Raw genomic sequence first — 14,731 nt, forward strand, 5'->3', positions numbered from 1 at the left:
GGAGATCCTTCCCTTATAAATCAGGATTCATGTTTTCCAGATTCTGACTTATAGATTATAGGTTCCTGATATTGTTCGTTGAATATATTCTCCAACAGCATCTAAGTTGGCCAGTAATAAATAACAATTTTTGCAACATCTTATTTTTCAACAATTATATATCCATTGAAAGTATTATACAATAAGATTAAGCCAAATTTAGCCTTTCCATGTCATGCTTATGGTAATATAAATGAAGCTTTAATTTCTTACTATTATGTACATATTATTATTATTTTAAATCAAGTACGTATTGTTATCATTATATAAATAGTGCCCCAACTGCTTCGCACAACCATGTTACAAGCAAATACAGAACTAACAGGATTGCAAAGGTAGACTTGACCGATTAAGAAAGAAATCACCATTCTTCGTAAAAGACAGGACCCTGCCTGGACTATACAGACTCAGTGCTCGTGTTCGAATCAAGATGGCACCCATGAGTGATAGGTCCCATGCCGTACATATAGCCCCATGCTTGATAAAACACATCCAATCGTCATAGCCATAGTACCAATCCAATCGGATTAACTCTAATCCCCCTATGATATCGTCACAACATTTTTTTTTAATCCTCATACTGTTCAAACAAAATAACAACAAAACTATAATCATTATCAGGGATAACAGCATTTGTTCCATACAAAATGAGATCATTCCAATTAAACCTACACAAATTTAACCCTCACTAGGATAACACCTACTTGTACCGAAAATCCCAACTCCATATACAAAACTGGGCCAACTTAGCTGACAATTGTTTTGAAATGAATTCTCAAACTCTGCAAGAAAACCACATGACCATAATACAAACACAAAATGTATCTTAAAACTTGACCAAAGGAAATTCCAACCAAGAGTAGGAAAAAAACATTTTGATTAATACATTATTCGGATATTATACAGACACTAATGCACAAATGAAACACAAGGTGGAATGAGAAGCAACTGCTTTGGAAGGCTTCAATATGCCGTGATGCGGATTGGCCCCTACCAACGGAGCCAGCAAAATTGGCCTGTGATGGTGGCCACGAAAAGTTGTTAACATCAAAATTTCTTACATCCAAGTACGAAGATTTGATAATTCCTACACCTCTTCCTCCGGCAACTATTGTTGGCCCAAACCCTCCTGAACAGCAACAGAAAATGATGGGAACCATGAGTGGCAGGGGAACATCAAAATTAATCCTTGAATGGACGTTGACAAAAAGAACATATCATTTCGTGCAAGCATATGAATAGGCAGATGCATGCCCAACTTTCAAAATGACACATTATAGTCGCTATAAATCTCTTAGGAAGAAATGATCTAAACCATCACGGTAGGCAAATTTGCCTACTATTATGACACAAGCTCCCTCAGGCCATTTGTCATTTAACAGATCATGACTCTCTTCCCCTATCTTTGATCATCTTCCAAGCCACCTATTAGTCCATCCCAATATAATTTCTTTTAGCAAATACACCTCTGAGATACACGCTTAGTAACAGGGTTAGCCTAGCCAAAATTTCTTCTTGTAGCAGGGATAGTACGCATCGAATACGCCACCTCAGACGAACCATATCGATGCGGGTCATTACCTAACTATGTAAAATAGGATTCTGTGTACGACTTGAATCCACATACGTCTAGGATACCACGAGCTCTACCATAAGGGGGCCATTTCCTGTATGTAATGATATCCTCGCAGGCTCTACCAGGTCGTGCACCATGATCCCTATCCTAGGCATAACAGAATTGAATCTCATTGGTGAACCGAAGACCCTAAGCTGAGTTATATATTGTCTTGCCATGTCCACTGCTATCTCTCTGGCCACCAGATACATCGTCGCTCGAACTATCACCATCCCTTGTATCATGGAACCATCTAGCCAGCCGGCTATCCAAGAGCTCACTGATCTCCGAATGAATGAACAAGCTCCTCAACTCTCTCCAACATAACTGCACCTCAACTCTCTCTCTTTAATTTTTTGCCAATTTTCGGCATGAAAATAACAAAAAGAACAAGGAAGGGGGGAAGACCCTTTACCTGTTTTTGGCTTGGATGTAAGTTGAAATCCGCAAAATCTTCACATTTTAGATGTTAAAAAGTTTGGGGCAGTACGGCCTTCCTAGCTTCTAATTATACCAAATTATACCAACCTGTTGTTAGCAATATATATTCTAAATAAACAAATAAATCTAAATAACAATTAAAAGAAATTCTTAAAAGAAATAATATATATGTATATTATTCGACTTCCAAATAATTCTATTTTAATGCAAAATAAATCTATTTTAGCACAAATAAACCTATTCATTTAATAGGCTTAAATCGTAAAGTTGCAAATTCTACATATCTACTAATATTAAATCAAAAATGAAAGTAGAGAATGATCAGAAGATGAAAACGATAAGGAAATCTAACTTCCTTCCCTTCATTCAGTTCTCCATACATCCAATCAATTCAAAAATCTAAAAAAAATGATAAAAGAATCCATCATCTACAATTTTGCAGTTGAGCTTGCTCAAGCATCGGCTGCAGAGGTTGCAAAAGGGACTCCTGCTGTTGGGTTTCATAATAAAATTGTAACTGGGGAATATGGAGCTGCTGTGGAATCTGCAAGGGATTAACCTGTACTTGGATAGAGCTTTGTTGAATTGGCATAACTTGTTCAGAATGTGGTTGTGAGACTGTTCCTATGATAAAGCGTAGATGGGGGCATCGGTGGAACAGATGAAGAAACACCAACGAAGTGTGAAGGAAAACTAGTAAGATTTGCTGAGGGCTGTGCATCAAAACCCTTTGATCCTGCCATAGGAGAAACATATTTTGACTCTTCAGATTGCTCACGGAAGGATGGCTTATCTGCTGCTGTCAATCTCATGTTTTTCTCTGAAGAAAATTGTTGAGCCGCTGATATTTCAGACTGAGAAATAGACCGTCTCAAAGGAATATCTGAGTGGGAACCTCCATCTTCAGATGCTGGTGGCGCACCTAATTGAGAAAATCGAGAATTTTCATTCACATCTCCTTCAATCTCCTCAACTATTGAACCTGGAGAACTTTCCCCAGTGATGAGAGGAGTCTGCAAACTATTGTCAGGTTGAGGGAATGGCAGTCTCTCATCAGATCTCCAACTGCAACAGCCATGGGATTTTGGCGCTCCCTTTGCCCGGCCATAAACTCATCCACATGAATTGATGGAGGCCTTCCACTCATAGATGTCCCACGCAGAGAAGAACTAACAATATTTGATCCACTACTTGCACCATCAATATTTCTCTCTCTGGCAACATAATCATCAACATGCATGGAAGGCGGTCTGCTGGTGTTAGGCTTTCGCCGACGAAAAGTATCTCTACGAGTAGGGCCAGAAGCAACATTGTTTACACCCAACCCTCGAGAAAGCACATTTGATCCAATAGCTTCAGACCCGGTATTGTCCCGTGTGCGTCTACCAGAGCCCTCTACTGTTGCCAGCTTCCTCCTTGCAGATAAAGCTGGCACCAATCGTCTGTCAAGAGAAGAATCAGGACACTCCCACACAAACTTCTCAGCAATTCCTTCGAGCAAGTATTGATTGCCAGCTTTTTCATCTTCTTTCAACTTCCAAACATTTGAAAGGGATAATGCATCTTCATTGTCTGATGACAACATGGTCAAAGATGGCATCAACTGGGACGTCAAAACAATGGATTGAACAACATCAATAGAGAAATGAGAACCTTCACTTAGAACAATGCCTTCTGACATGGATGATGAACCAGTAGGACTCTGCAGCAGAAACAACAAGGAATCTAAAGACTCCTTAACCTGTAAAATCAACACACTTTAGCTTTCAAACTCAAATAATTAAATCAAGCAAGAAAATAAAGCATAAATCATACGTGATGCAAACCGGTCTTCCCGATTGTAGTAGTTAAATTCTCATCCTCGCTAATCCTCTGCTCTAATTTTTGTATCAAATCAAGCACATCATTTGAGTTTTTATCAGAAGAAATTAAAAAGAAAATATTAAAAAATATTGTTTTTTAAGATCTTTTGATATATCCATTTTTTATTCAAACTTCCCAATTCACTCAAGGATAAAAGAAAAATAATACATTGTGAAGTTGTTTAAACACCTACACCCTTGACCAATCTTGAAAAAGAACTAATTATTCCTAATATCAAATTAGAGGATAAAACTCTCTTCCAATCTTTAAAAGTTGTTACCAAAGAGCTTCATACATATCCAAGTATCCGATATATATCTAAATATGATATGTATCCAACTTCCAACACTAATTGTATTTTTTTTGGAGCTGGAAGTGAGTGTCCAGGTAAAACTGGAAAAAATTGATACTAGCTTGTAAACAGATAAAAAAAAATTAAAGACAACAAAGGACTTATCTCCTCCACAAATTGATGATCGCATGATTAGGAAAAAAAACAATTACAGGTGACAGACATACAAGACACACCCAAAAACAAATATCCTGCTTCAGGCAGCTGCAACTCAGCAGTAGAGGAAAAGCATATAGAAGAAACAGTATATCCTTGCTGTAGTAAATCTTTCTGCTCAAATATCTTCCGAAAATCCTAACATGGAATACAACAGGCAAGACTTATCTCATAACTCTATCCTGTCTGAAACCAGACCATCACTCAAGTCCACTTACCTGCCATCTCATGGAAAATTTATTTCAATAGGCCAGATCTAACCTCACCATATGTAAATTGCTAAAGGTATGCCACTAAAGCGTTTTCCATTATCAAAATAGATTATACTATTTCCAAAATCAAACATACCACTCCATCACAAAAATTATTTACAAATTAACATCCATAAGTATGGGAGGCAAAGGATATAGAAAATCCTCATAACTTGACCCCCTAAAACTTCTAAAAGATCCAGATGATATCCAATTTATAAACATCTATAACTTGACCCCAAAACCCTAACAGAAAACTGACATGAAGAAAACATTAACAGAAAACTGAGGGAAGACTCTGATTCTCTTCTAAGTGTAACATGCTGGTGCTATTGGCTTGACTGCAATCAAAGAATTTTCAACAACAAATAGGCCAGCACATCCTCAATAGCCAATAGCAATTGCAATTGCAGTTGTAACCTGCAAGACTGATCTAGATTACTTCGATCTAAACAACTTTGATTTGAATAGAACTAGATTATTTTAGATCAGCTACTGCGACAAGTTACAACAGACATGAAACTCGCTGTATTGATGTATCAAACAAATCAATAAGCACACTAAGATAGAGATCTGCCGACATGAATGCGACTCCCAAGTCTAAAATTCTTTTTGACCACATCTTGAATGATGATGGCATGATGCTCTGAATTATTGAAGCAAATTCAGTCAAACTATCAACTGATAGAGAGAGAGACCTTGATACGGTCAACAATGTGAGGAAGGGTTTTTATATTCTCGTCAATAGCCTGATTGATACAGGACTCCAAGTCATTCATGACACTTGTTTTAATCTGCTGAAGTTTTGCTGCTTCAAACTTGTCTTGGCATACCATCAGAGACCTGTTCATTTGTTCCTGAAGGGAAAAAAATAAATAAAGTTGCAATAATGTGAGGCTGGGAGCTGGATGTTGCAGTGTTTACATAGTTGCAGATTCATAGCATATGAATATCAAAGAAATATAATGAAGACGTAAGTTATAAGAAAGCATCCTACAACTTTAACATAACTGGAAGATGGTCCCTAGAGCATTAGACAAAGCAAGTACAGGCACTTGTGCAACATAAAAGTTTTACAGCACCTTGCCTATCATGAAGGCTATATCAATATATTCAAGTAGATAGTTCGTACAGCAAGAGGTATAACTGAATAATTACCTCCTCTGGTGAAGAAAAAAGTATCTAGGCAGATTTTACTCACCATTAGATGCCGGGACTCAAATCCAAGTTGTCTGCAAGTCAAAATTTAAAAGCAGAAACCCCAACAAACTAAAAAACATCCCATATAAATCAAGTTCTACAAAAGAGTTCAAGAAATACAATAAACATAATAGATCTCAAGTTCTCAAGTAGTCTAGTTTAGACCAGTCTCTGTGTTCCATTGCATAAACTCTTCATCAACCTGTAAATTAAACAAGAAACCAGAAATTATAAATTGAAAAACTAACTACTAAAAGATATATTAAATACTATAAATGATACTTACATTTGATGACTGCTCCAATCCAAGCTCATGATGCAACCAATCTCCAGTACAAATCAAAACTTGTACACACAATAGTAAAAAGTCCCTTACAGTCAAGAACATTGACTGACCGTATTCAGACAATAAAAGGCAAAAGGGTAGATTATGTGAATATAATTAAGAACTGAATAAGAGGTGCATAGATCAAGATATGCCTATCCATCACCACTTAGGTAACTTCACCTATTCCAAGATGACACTTTCATGACCTGAGTTGAATAGCAAATCTTAAAGAGATGAATCCCTAGACAATCTGAAATCTAATATATTTGATATAGCAATACTTTGTTCATCAACCAGTTGTGGGCAGCGGCAAGACTCCCTTAGAAAAGTATAAGCACTATCAAATCCACAATTTACCTAACTAGTCCAGCAACTTCAATCAGTTCAAATTCATGAAGAAAAACGGTATATAAAATAGCCGGCAGTATTCGATCACAGCCATCAAACCAATGGCATATGCATAACAAAGCTGCACTGTTCATTCCATGGCACGAGAGTTAACAGATCTGCCATTGAAATCAGCTTACGCTAAGCATCTCTAAACAGCCATATAAAAAGGTATAATAAACTAAACAAAGATGAAGATGAATAGCTGACGAACACTGCTCGATGACCCAACTCCAAAAAGGTCTCGCTTTTCCTCCCATACCACTAAGATCAGCCGCAATCCTATCAAGATCGGGACATTCAGTAGAAGCAGATAAAACCCTCGATAGACCAACAAAATATACGCACCAAAACCTCCAAATCTCGTTCTGGAAATCGAAAATAAACGATAAAAAACGTGTTAAAAAAAGTGAAGGCATCAATTTCCTACAACCCCAGAAACACAAACATACCCAAAATTTTGAACAAGAAGAAAATAAAAGAAGCCCCTTCACATTTGCAATGTTAGAAGTCTCATTGTCCCTACATTTCTTGCAAGAGAGATTTCTTAGATCTCTCTCTAAATCGAATCGTCATGAGTGGCCTTAGAATAGCAAACCACAGGTTCTTGGTAGAGGAGCAAAGAGATGGAGCAGAGAGATGATGGAGCAAAGAGATGACGATAGAGGAGCAAAGAGGTGAACCAGATTCCTGTCGCGATGAGGAGAAGTGAGGAAAAAAGAGAGAACTTACCGAGTCGCCAAGGAGGAGGACGGTGAGAAAGAAGAGAAGCACCGCACCGCCCATAGAGCTCCCCGCAAACGAGCCCTTCCGGCTCTTCTTCAATTGTCGGAAAATCGTCGCCCCCGCCGGAGAGGGAGGGGAGAGCGAAAGCTAGGGCAGACCACAGACGGAGGAGGAGGTGGGGACTGGGGAAGAAGGAGCTAGGGCAGCACCGCAGCAAGTCGGGGTCGGGAGAGGACTGAGGAGGATGGACCGAATGGTAGGAGAGGAGGGCGTTGGGCCAACCGTCGGATGCAGGGTTTGGAACTGATCTCAACCGTCGGATCCCAAACTCAATTAGTCAGGTTAAGTCGCGAGCTCTGTTTAGGCTCGTGAGCTGCTCGGGCTCGAGTTTAAACGGGCCTTATTTTGAGCTTGGGCTCGAGCTCGTTTGACTAACGAGCCGAGCCCGAGCCGAGCTTTTATCGGGCTCGGCTCATTAGCAGGCCTAACCCTAAACCCTAAACCCTAAAACCCTAAACTTTAAAATCCTAAACCCAAAAACCCTAAACCCAAAAATCCTAAAACACCAAACCCAAAACCCCAAACCCTAAAACCTTAAAACCAAACCTCAAACCCTCTGAACCCCAAACCCCTAACCCCCTAACCCCTAAAACCCTAACCCCCAACCCCCTAACCCCTAAAACCCTAACCCCCAAACCCCAACCCCTAAAACCCTAACCCCCAAACCCCAACCCCTAAAACCCCCAACCTAAAACCCTAAAACCCCAAAACCCAAAATCCCTAAAACCTAAACCCCTAAACCCCCCAACCTAAAACCCTAAAACCCCAAACCCCAAACCCTAAAACCCCAAAACCCAAAACCCCTAAAACCTAAACCCCTAAAATCCCTAACCCTAAAATCCCAAAACCCAAACCCCCTAAACCCTAAACCCCAAAACCCCTAAACCCTAAACCCTAAAATCCAAAACCCTAAAACCCAAAACACTAACCCCTAACCCCTAAACTCTAAAACCCAAAACCCTAAAACCCCAAACCCCAAACCTCTAAACCTAACCCCTAAACCCTAAACCCCTAAACCTAGCCCCTAAACCCTAACCCCTACCCCCTAAAACCAAACCTCTAACCCCTAACCCCTACCACCTAAACCCTAAACCCAAACACCTAACCCCTAAACCCTAAAACCCTTAAGCCCTAAGCCCCTAAGCCTGAAGCCCCTAAGCCTAAAGCCCTAAGCCGCCAGCCCTAAAGCCCTAAGCCCCTAAAACCCCTAAAACCTAAATCCCAAACCCCAAAACCCTAACCCTTAAAACCTTAAACCCTAAAACCCTAACCCTAAAACCCTAAAACCCCAAACCATAAAACCCCAAAACCCAAAACCCCAAAACCATAAAACCCCAAAACCCTAAAATCCCAAACCCCTAACTCTTGAACCCTTAAACCATAAATCCTAAACCCTAAAACCCCTAAACCCTAACCCCTAAACCCAAAACCCAAAACCCCAAACCCCAAAAACCCTAAAACCCCAAACCCCAAACCCCAAAATCTAACCCCTAAACCCTAACCCCTAAACCCAAACCCCTAACCCCCTAAAACCCCTAAACCCTTAACCCCAAACCCCTAAACCCTAAATCCTAAACCCTAAAACCCCTAAACCCCTTAAACCCTAATCCCTAAACCCTAAACCCCAAAAACCCTAAAACCCTAAACCCCAAACCTAACCCCTAACCCCTACCTCCTAAACCCCTAAAACCCCTAAGCCCTAAGACCGAAGCCCCTAAGCCCGAAGCCCTAAGCCCTAAAGCCCCAAGCCCCAAGCCCCTAAAACCCCTAACCCCTAAACCCTAAACCCTAAACCCTAAACCCCAACCCTAAAACCCTAAACACTAAAACCCTAAAGCTAAACCCCTAACCCCTAAATCCCTAAAACCCTAAACCGCTAAAACCTAAACCCTAAAACCCAAACCCTAAAACCCTATACCTAAAACCCTAAAACCCAAAACCCCAAACCATAAAACCCTAAACCCTAAAACCCTATACCTAAAACCCTAAAACCCAAAACCCCAAACCATAAAACCCTAAACCCTAAACCCTCTAGACCCTCTAAACCCTAAACCTCAAAATCTAAAACCCCAAACCCTCAAACCCTAAACCGAAACCCCCAACCCTTAAACCCTTAACCCTTAACCCTAACCCCTTAAACCCTAAACCTTAAAACCCTAAACTCTAACACTCTAAAATCCTAAAAACCCTAAACTCTAAAAACCTAAACCCCAACCCCTAAACCCTAAACCCCTAACCTAACCCCAAACCCCCAAACCTCTAAACCCTAAACCCCAAACCTCTAAACCCCTAAACCCTAAACCTAAAATTCTAAACCTAAAACCCGAACCCCGAACCCCGAAACCCGAAACCCTAAAACCCAAAACCCTAACCCCAAAACCCCCAAACCCCTAAACCCTAAATCCTAAACCCTAAAACCCCTAAACCCCCTAAACCCTAACCCCTAAACCCTAAACCCCAAAAACCCTAAAACCCTAAACCCCAAACCTAACCCCTAACCCCTAACCCCTAAACCCCTAAAACCCCTAAGCCCTAAGACCGAAGCCCCTAAGCCCGAAGCCCTAAGCCCTAAAGCCCCAAGCCCCAAGCCCCTAACCCCTAAACCCTAAACCCTAAACCCCAATCCTAAAACCCTAAACACTAAAACCCTAAAGCTAAACCCCTAACCCCTAAATCCCTAAAATCCTAAACCGCTAAAACCTAAACCCTGAAACCCAAACCCTAAAACCCTATACCTAAAACCCTAAAACCCAAAACCCCAAACCATAAAACCCTAAACCCTAAAACCCTATACCTAAAACCCTAAAACCCAAAACCCCAAACCATAAAACCCTAAACCATAAACCCTAAACCCTCTGGACCCTCTAAACCCTAAACCCCAAAATCTAAAACCCCAAACCCTCAAACCCTAAACCCCAACCCCCAACCCCCAACCCTTAAACCCTTAACCCTTAACCCTAACCCCTTAAAACCTAAACCCTAAAACCCTAAACTCTAACACTCTAAAATCCTAAAAACCCTAAACTCTAAAAACCTCAACCCCCTAAACCCTAAACCCCAAACCCCCAAACCTCTAAACCCTAAACCCCAAACCTCTAAACCCCTAAACCCTAAACCTAAAATTCTAAACCTAAAACCCGAACCCCGAACCCCGAAACCCGAAACCCTAAAACCCAAAACCCTAACCCCAAAACCCCCAAACCTCTAAACCCCAAACCCCTAACCCCTAAACCGTAAACCGAAAACCGAAAAAAACCCAAGGGATGCGTTTAAATTTATATTAAACTTTTTATCTAGTCTCCCAAGGATGTTTCTTTTCCAAATGAGCACAATAATATTCGAGAAAGTGAGACTGGACCTCATATTAGTGCAAAGCTATCTACAGATTCAGAAGGTACATATCAAATGGCTGTAAAGTTTCTAAGTATATTTACAGAGATAGAGGACAATTTCTTACAAGAGATCTTTTTGTTATTTCTATTTTTTTGGTTTTTGCAGAAAGCACTATGAAGGAGAGGCAGGACTCTCTTGTCAATATGGCTGAATCCTCTCCACCTTTATGTAAAAGATTGAGAGAGATATCAAACAGATTGAAACTTTTAAATACTCAACAGATAAACATAGGAACACTCGATCATATCAAATCTCCACAACACATCTTCAAAACTCATCTTATAGCGCTTTTATAATATGAGTTCTGCAGATGTCTTGTGAAGTTTTGATATGATCGAGTGTTCCTATGCTTATCTGTTGAGTACTTAATCTCTCCCAATCTTTCACTTAACGGTGGAGAGGATTCAGCCATATTGACAAAAGAGGTCCTGGCTCTCATTCATACTGTTTTCTGCCAAAACCAAAAAAATAGAAAGGAAAAAAAGATCTCTTGTAAGAAATTATCCTCTACCTCTGTAAATATACTTAAAAACTTTGCAGCCATTTGATATGTACCTTCTGAATCTGCAGATAACTTTGCACCAATAGCAGGTCCAGTCTCACTTTTTCGAATATCATTGTGCTCATTTGGAAAAGAAACATCCTTGGGAGACTAGATAAAAAGTTTAATATAAATTTAAACGGCATCCCATATGACATCATAATATATTATAATAATATAAAGTTTCCGACTTGGGAAAAAAAACCAACCTCTTAAAGCTTAGATTCTGCATCAATAGCAATGGGTGACATGCAAGTTTTCTGCAAAAAATTCTTTTAGAAATTGCCAGCAATTGAAGAAAAACTATGCATGTAGAAAAGTGCAATGCTCGATACATATTTAGAAACTTAACCACTAATTTGAAATGACAAAATAGTATCAAATATATGTCACTTTGTGTAGAAGTGTCTCCACATGTAGAATCACTTAAAGCATCCTTCTGGTGAAAAGAAAAATCAATGGGCATGCAATGTTAAAAAAAATCTCCTCTCTAACAAGCTGGTTTTATCGATACCGCACTTAAAAAGCCGGTTTCACAAAAAAAAAAAAAAAGATATGAATTGACCTCATTTGATATATCCACATTCATAGCAGCATTTGATAAGACATCATCCTTCATTACAATTTTATAAATTATTCAATTAAAATATGGATCCTAAAATATAAGAGAACACATACTCTCCAAAAAATTATTTTTGAAAAACATTCTTCCTGCACTATTAAGGTTGTTCTAAGTGATGAATTCCAACTCAGTAAAGTTATGCCTCTAATAACAAGATAGTAACAGACAATAACAGCTCTAATAACAAGATATTAGATCATTTTTTGTGGAAAAAGGAAACTTCGAAGCAAGATGACTACCTGCTCAATGACATCAAGTGAAAGAGATCCTTGATCTAACACTGTATCAACAGATGCTGAAATCAAGCATGTCACATGGTCAAAATTTTTTTGCACATCCACTGGTGTATCCATGAGGTTCCACAACTCAATGAATCTGCTCCCTATACCTTGAAGCTACAAATCAAAAAGAATACAATTAGTATGAGCAAATATTATAGATGACCAATTACAAATCAAAAACTAGGCAGTAGTTAATTGCAGTTGCTTTCAGCCATGATGATGAAAAGTGTAAAACAAGCTGGTCCAGAATCCATATCAATTATATAGCATAAGAAATTAATGATTATACTGGATAGAGTCTTACAGCTTAAAAGGCATCACCAACAATATTGCAATATTGAACTTCTATAGCATATCAATTTTCAATTATAACATCTACTCAGGTAACTCTCTTGCTTTAACCAGTAATTGCTTGATGAAAATTAACAACTCACTGTGAGAGATTACATGATCATCCTCCCTAGAAGAAGCAAGGAATGAGAAAATAAACATTCCTAACCTCCTAATTACAAATTTGAGTTAATTAACTACATCAAGTCAAAACTTGACCTACAATTCACAAAGTCATGTGCGATAAAATGTTTCATAGAGTAAAAATTTACAGAAACAAGGTTCATTTGATGAACTCGTTTCGAATACCTAAATTAGGATTCATATAAAAACATGGCTTAAAATAACAGTAGTTATAACATTCTAACATCTGTTAAATTATATACAACAAATGGGTAAAAAGATAATGGGCAATATAAAAGAAATTAAAACCTGCCATAATTAAAACCATCAAGCAGTCAGAAACGCTAGATAAATTCCATTACACTAAAAGGAGAAGAACAAGTGAAAAGTAATGCAAAAGAGACTCTTGCTGTTGGGAGAACCGAAGAAGGGACAAAGCACGCCGAAGTCGCCAGACGCCGAAGAGACTCGCGGGCGTGCAGAAGGGGGAGATCGATCCGGGAAGAAGAGACAGCCGGGCAGGGTCTGCTCTTCTCCAGATCTAGGGTTCCTCTCGGGACAACCGGATGAGGGAACTCGGAAGCAAAAAAGGGCTTATATCGCGTGAGCTATGGCCAATATCGCGTGAGCTATGGCTAATATCGTATGAAAGCCTGTGGGCTTGCTCACGGGACTCGGAAGAAGAAAATAAAAGAAGCCCCTTCACATTTGCGATGTTAGAAGTCTCATTGTCCCTACATTTCTTGCAAGAGAGATTTCTTAGATCTCTCTCTAAATCGAATCGTCATGAGTGGCCTTAGAATAGCAAACCACAGGTTCTTGGTAGAGGAGAAAAGAGATGGAGCAGAGAGATGATGGAGCAAAGAGATGACGGTAGAGGAGCAAAGAGGAGAACCAGATTCCCGTCGCGATGAGGAGAAGTGAGGAAAAAAGAGAGAACTCACCGAGTCGCCAAGGAGGAGGACGATGAGAAAGAAGAGAAGCATCGCACCGCCCATCGAGCTCCCCGCAAACGAGCCCATCCGGCTCTTCTTCAATTGTCGAAAAATCGTCGCCCCCATCGGAGAGGGAGGGGAGAGCGAAAGCTAGGGCAGACCACAGACGAAGGAGGAGGTGGGGACTGGGGAAGAAGGAGCTAGGGCAGCGCCGCAGCAAGTCGGGGTCGGGAGAGGACTGAGGAGGATGGACCGAATGGTAGGAGAGGAGGGCGTTGGGCCAACCGTCGGATGCAGGGTTTGGAACTGATCTCAACCGTCCGATCCCAAACTCAATTGGTCAGGTTAAGTCGCGAGCTCTATTTAGGCTCGCGAGCTGCTCGGGCTCGAGCCCAAGCTCGAACTCGAGTTTAAACGGCCTCATTTTGAGCTTGAGCTCGGGCTCGTTTGACTAACGAGCCGAGCCCGAGCCGAGCTTTTATCGGGCTCGGCTCATAAACAGGCCTAACCCTAAATCCTAAACCTTAAAACTCTAAACTTCGAAACCCTAAACCCTAAAACCTAAACCCTAAAACCAAAAATCCTAAACCCAAAAACCCAAAAATCCTAAAACACCAAACCCTAAAACCAAACACCAAACCCTAAAACCCTAAAACCCCTAAACCCCAAATCCCTAAACCCCTAACCCCGAAAACCTTAACCCCTAAACCCCCCAACCTAAAACCCTAAAACCCCAAAAGAGGCTGCTTTTGACCTTCTATTAGTGTTTCATGTATTGGGTACGAAAGTTGTCCATGCAATGGGTGGCCATATGTCTACACAAAACTAGATATAGAGAAGCAAAGGTCACAGAAAATGATAAATTGACAGCATTTTAGAGCATCCAAGATGAATATAAATTATATCATACTAACACACCATTGGCATCCTCTGAAAGATATGATTGGACTCTTGATAACAAGGATTATTGTATTGAACCACCCGATTTAGTCAGGTACCATACCAATACTGATCCCTAACCAAAATGGTTCGAAGTCTTGGCATGCAATAGGGCCCGAACATGCGCAAAGTAGCCTTAACCGGGCCGA

General features: G+C 40.1%; 1 protein-coding gene across 7 annotated transcripts; it reads right to left on the reverse strand.

Annotated features, from left to right (window-relative positions):
- Positions 1-2,419: 2,419 nt before the first annotated feature.
- LOC103699492 (protein virilizer homolog) lies at positions 2,420-13,958 on the reverse strand. Of its 7 annotated transcripts, XM_039121301.1 has the most exons (7): positions 13,653-13,958; positions 12,214-12,369; positions 11,562-11,612; positions 6,204-7,000; positions 5,416-6,119; positions 3,749-3,836; positions 2,420-3,667 (listed from the first exon to the last, which is right to left on the reverse strand). In XM_039121301.1, exons 5-7 carry the CDS (start codon positions 5,566-5,568, stop codon positions 3,069-3,071), a joined length of 840 nt encoding a protein of 279 aa, XP_038977229.1. In that variant the 5' UTR covers positions 5,569-6,119; positions 6,204-7,000; positions 11,562-11,612; positions 12,214-12,369; positions 13,653-13,958; the 3' UTR covers positions 2,420-3,068. The 7 variants fall into 7 exon arrangements, with proteins under 7 accessions (XP_038977229.1, XP_038977228.1, XP_038977231.1 ...); XM_039121300.1 differs by lacking the exons at positions 6,204-7,000; positions 11,562-11,612 and having other exon boundaries at positions 5,416-5,574; positions 12,214-12,269; positions 12,363-12,369; XM_039121303.1 differs by lacking the exon at positions 11,562-11,612 and having other exon boundaries at positions 6,204-6,262.
- Between the last annotated feature and the right edge of the window lie 773 nt (positions 13,959-14,731).

This window comes from Phoenix dactylifera, unplaced genomic scaffold (genome assembly GCF_009389715.1).
Source record: "Phoenix dactylifera cultivar Barhee BC4 unplaced genomic scaffold, palm_55x_up_171113_PBpolish2nd_filt_p 001033F, whole genome shotgun sequence".
Classification (NCBI taxonomy): Eukaryota; Viridiplantae; Streptophyta; class Magnoliopsida; order Arecales; family Arecaceae; genus Phoenix; species Phoenix dactylifera.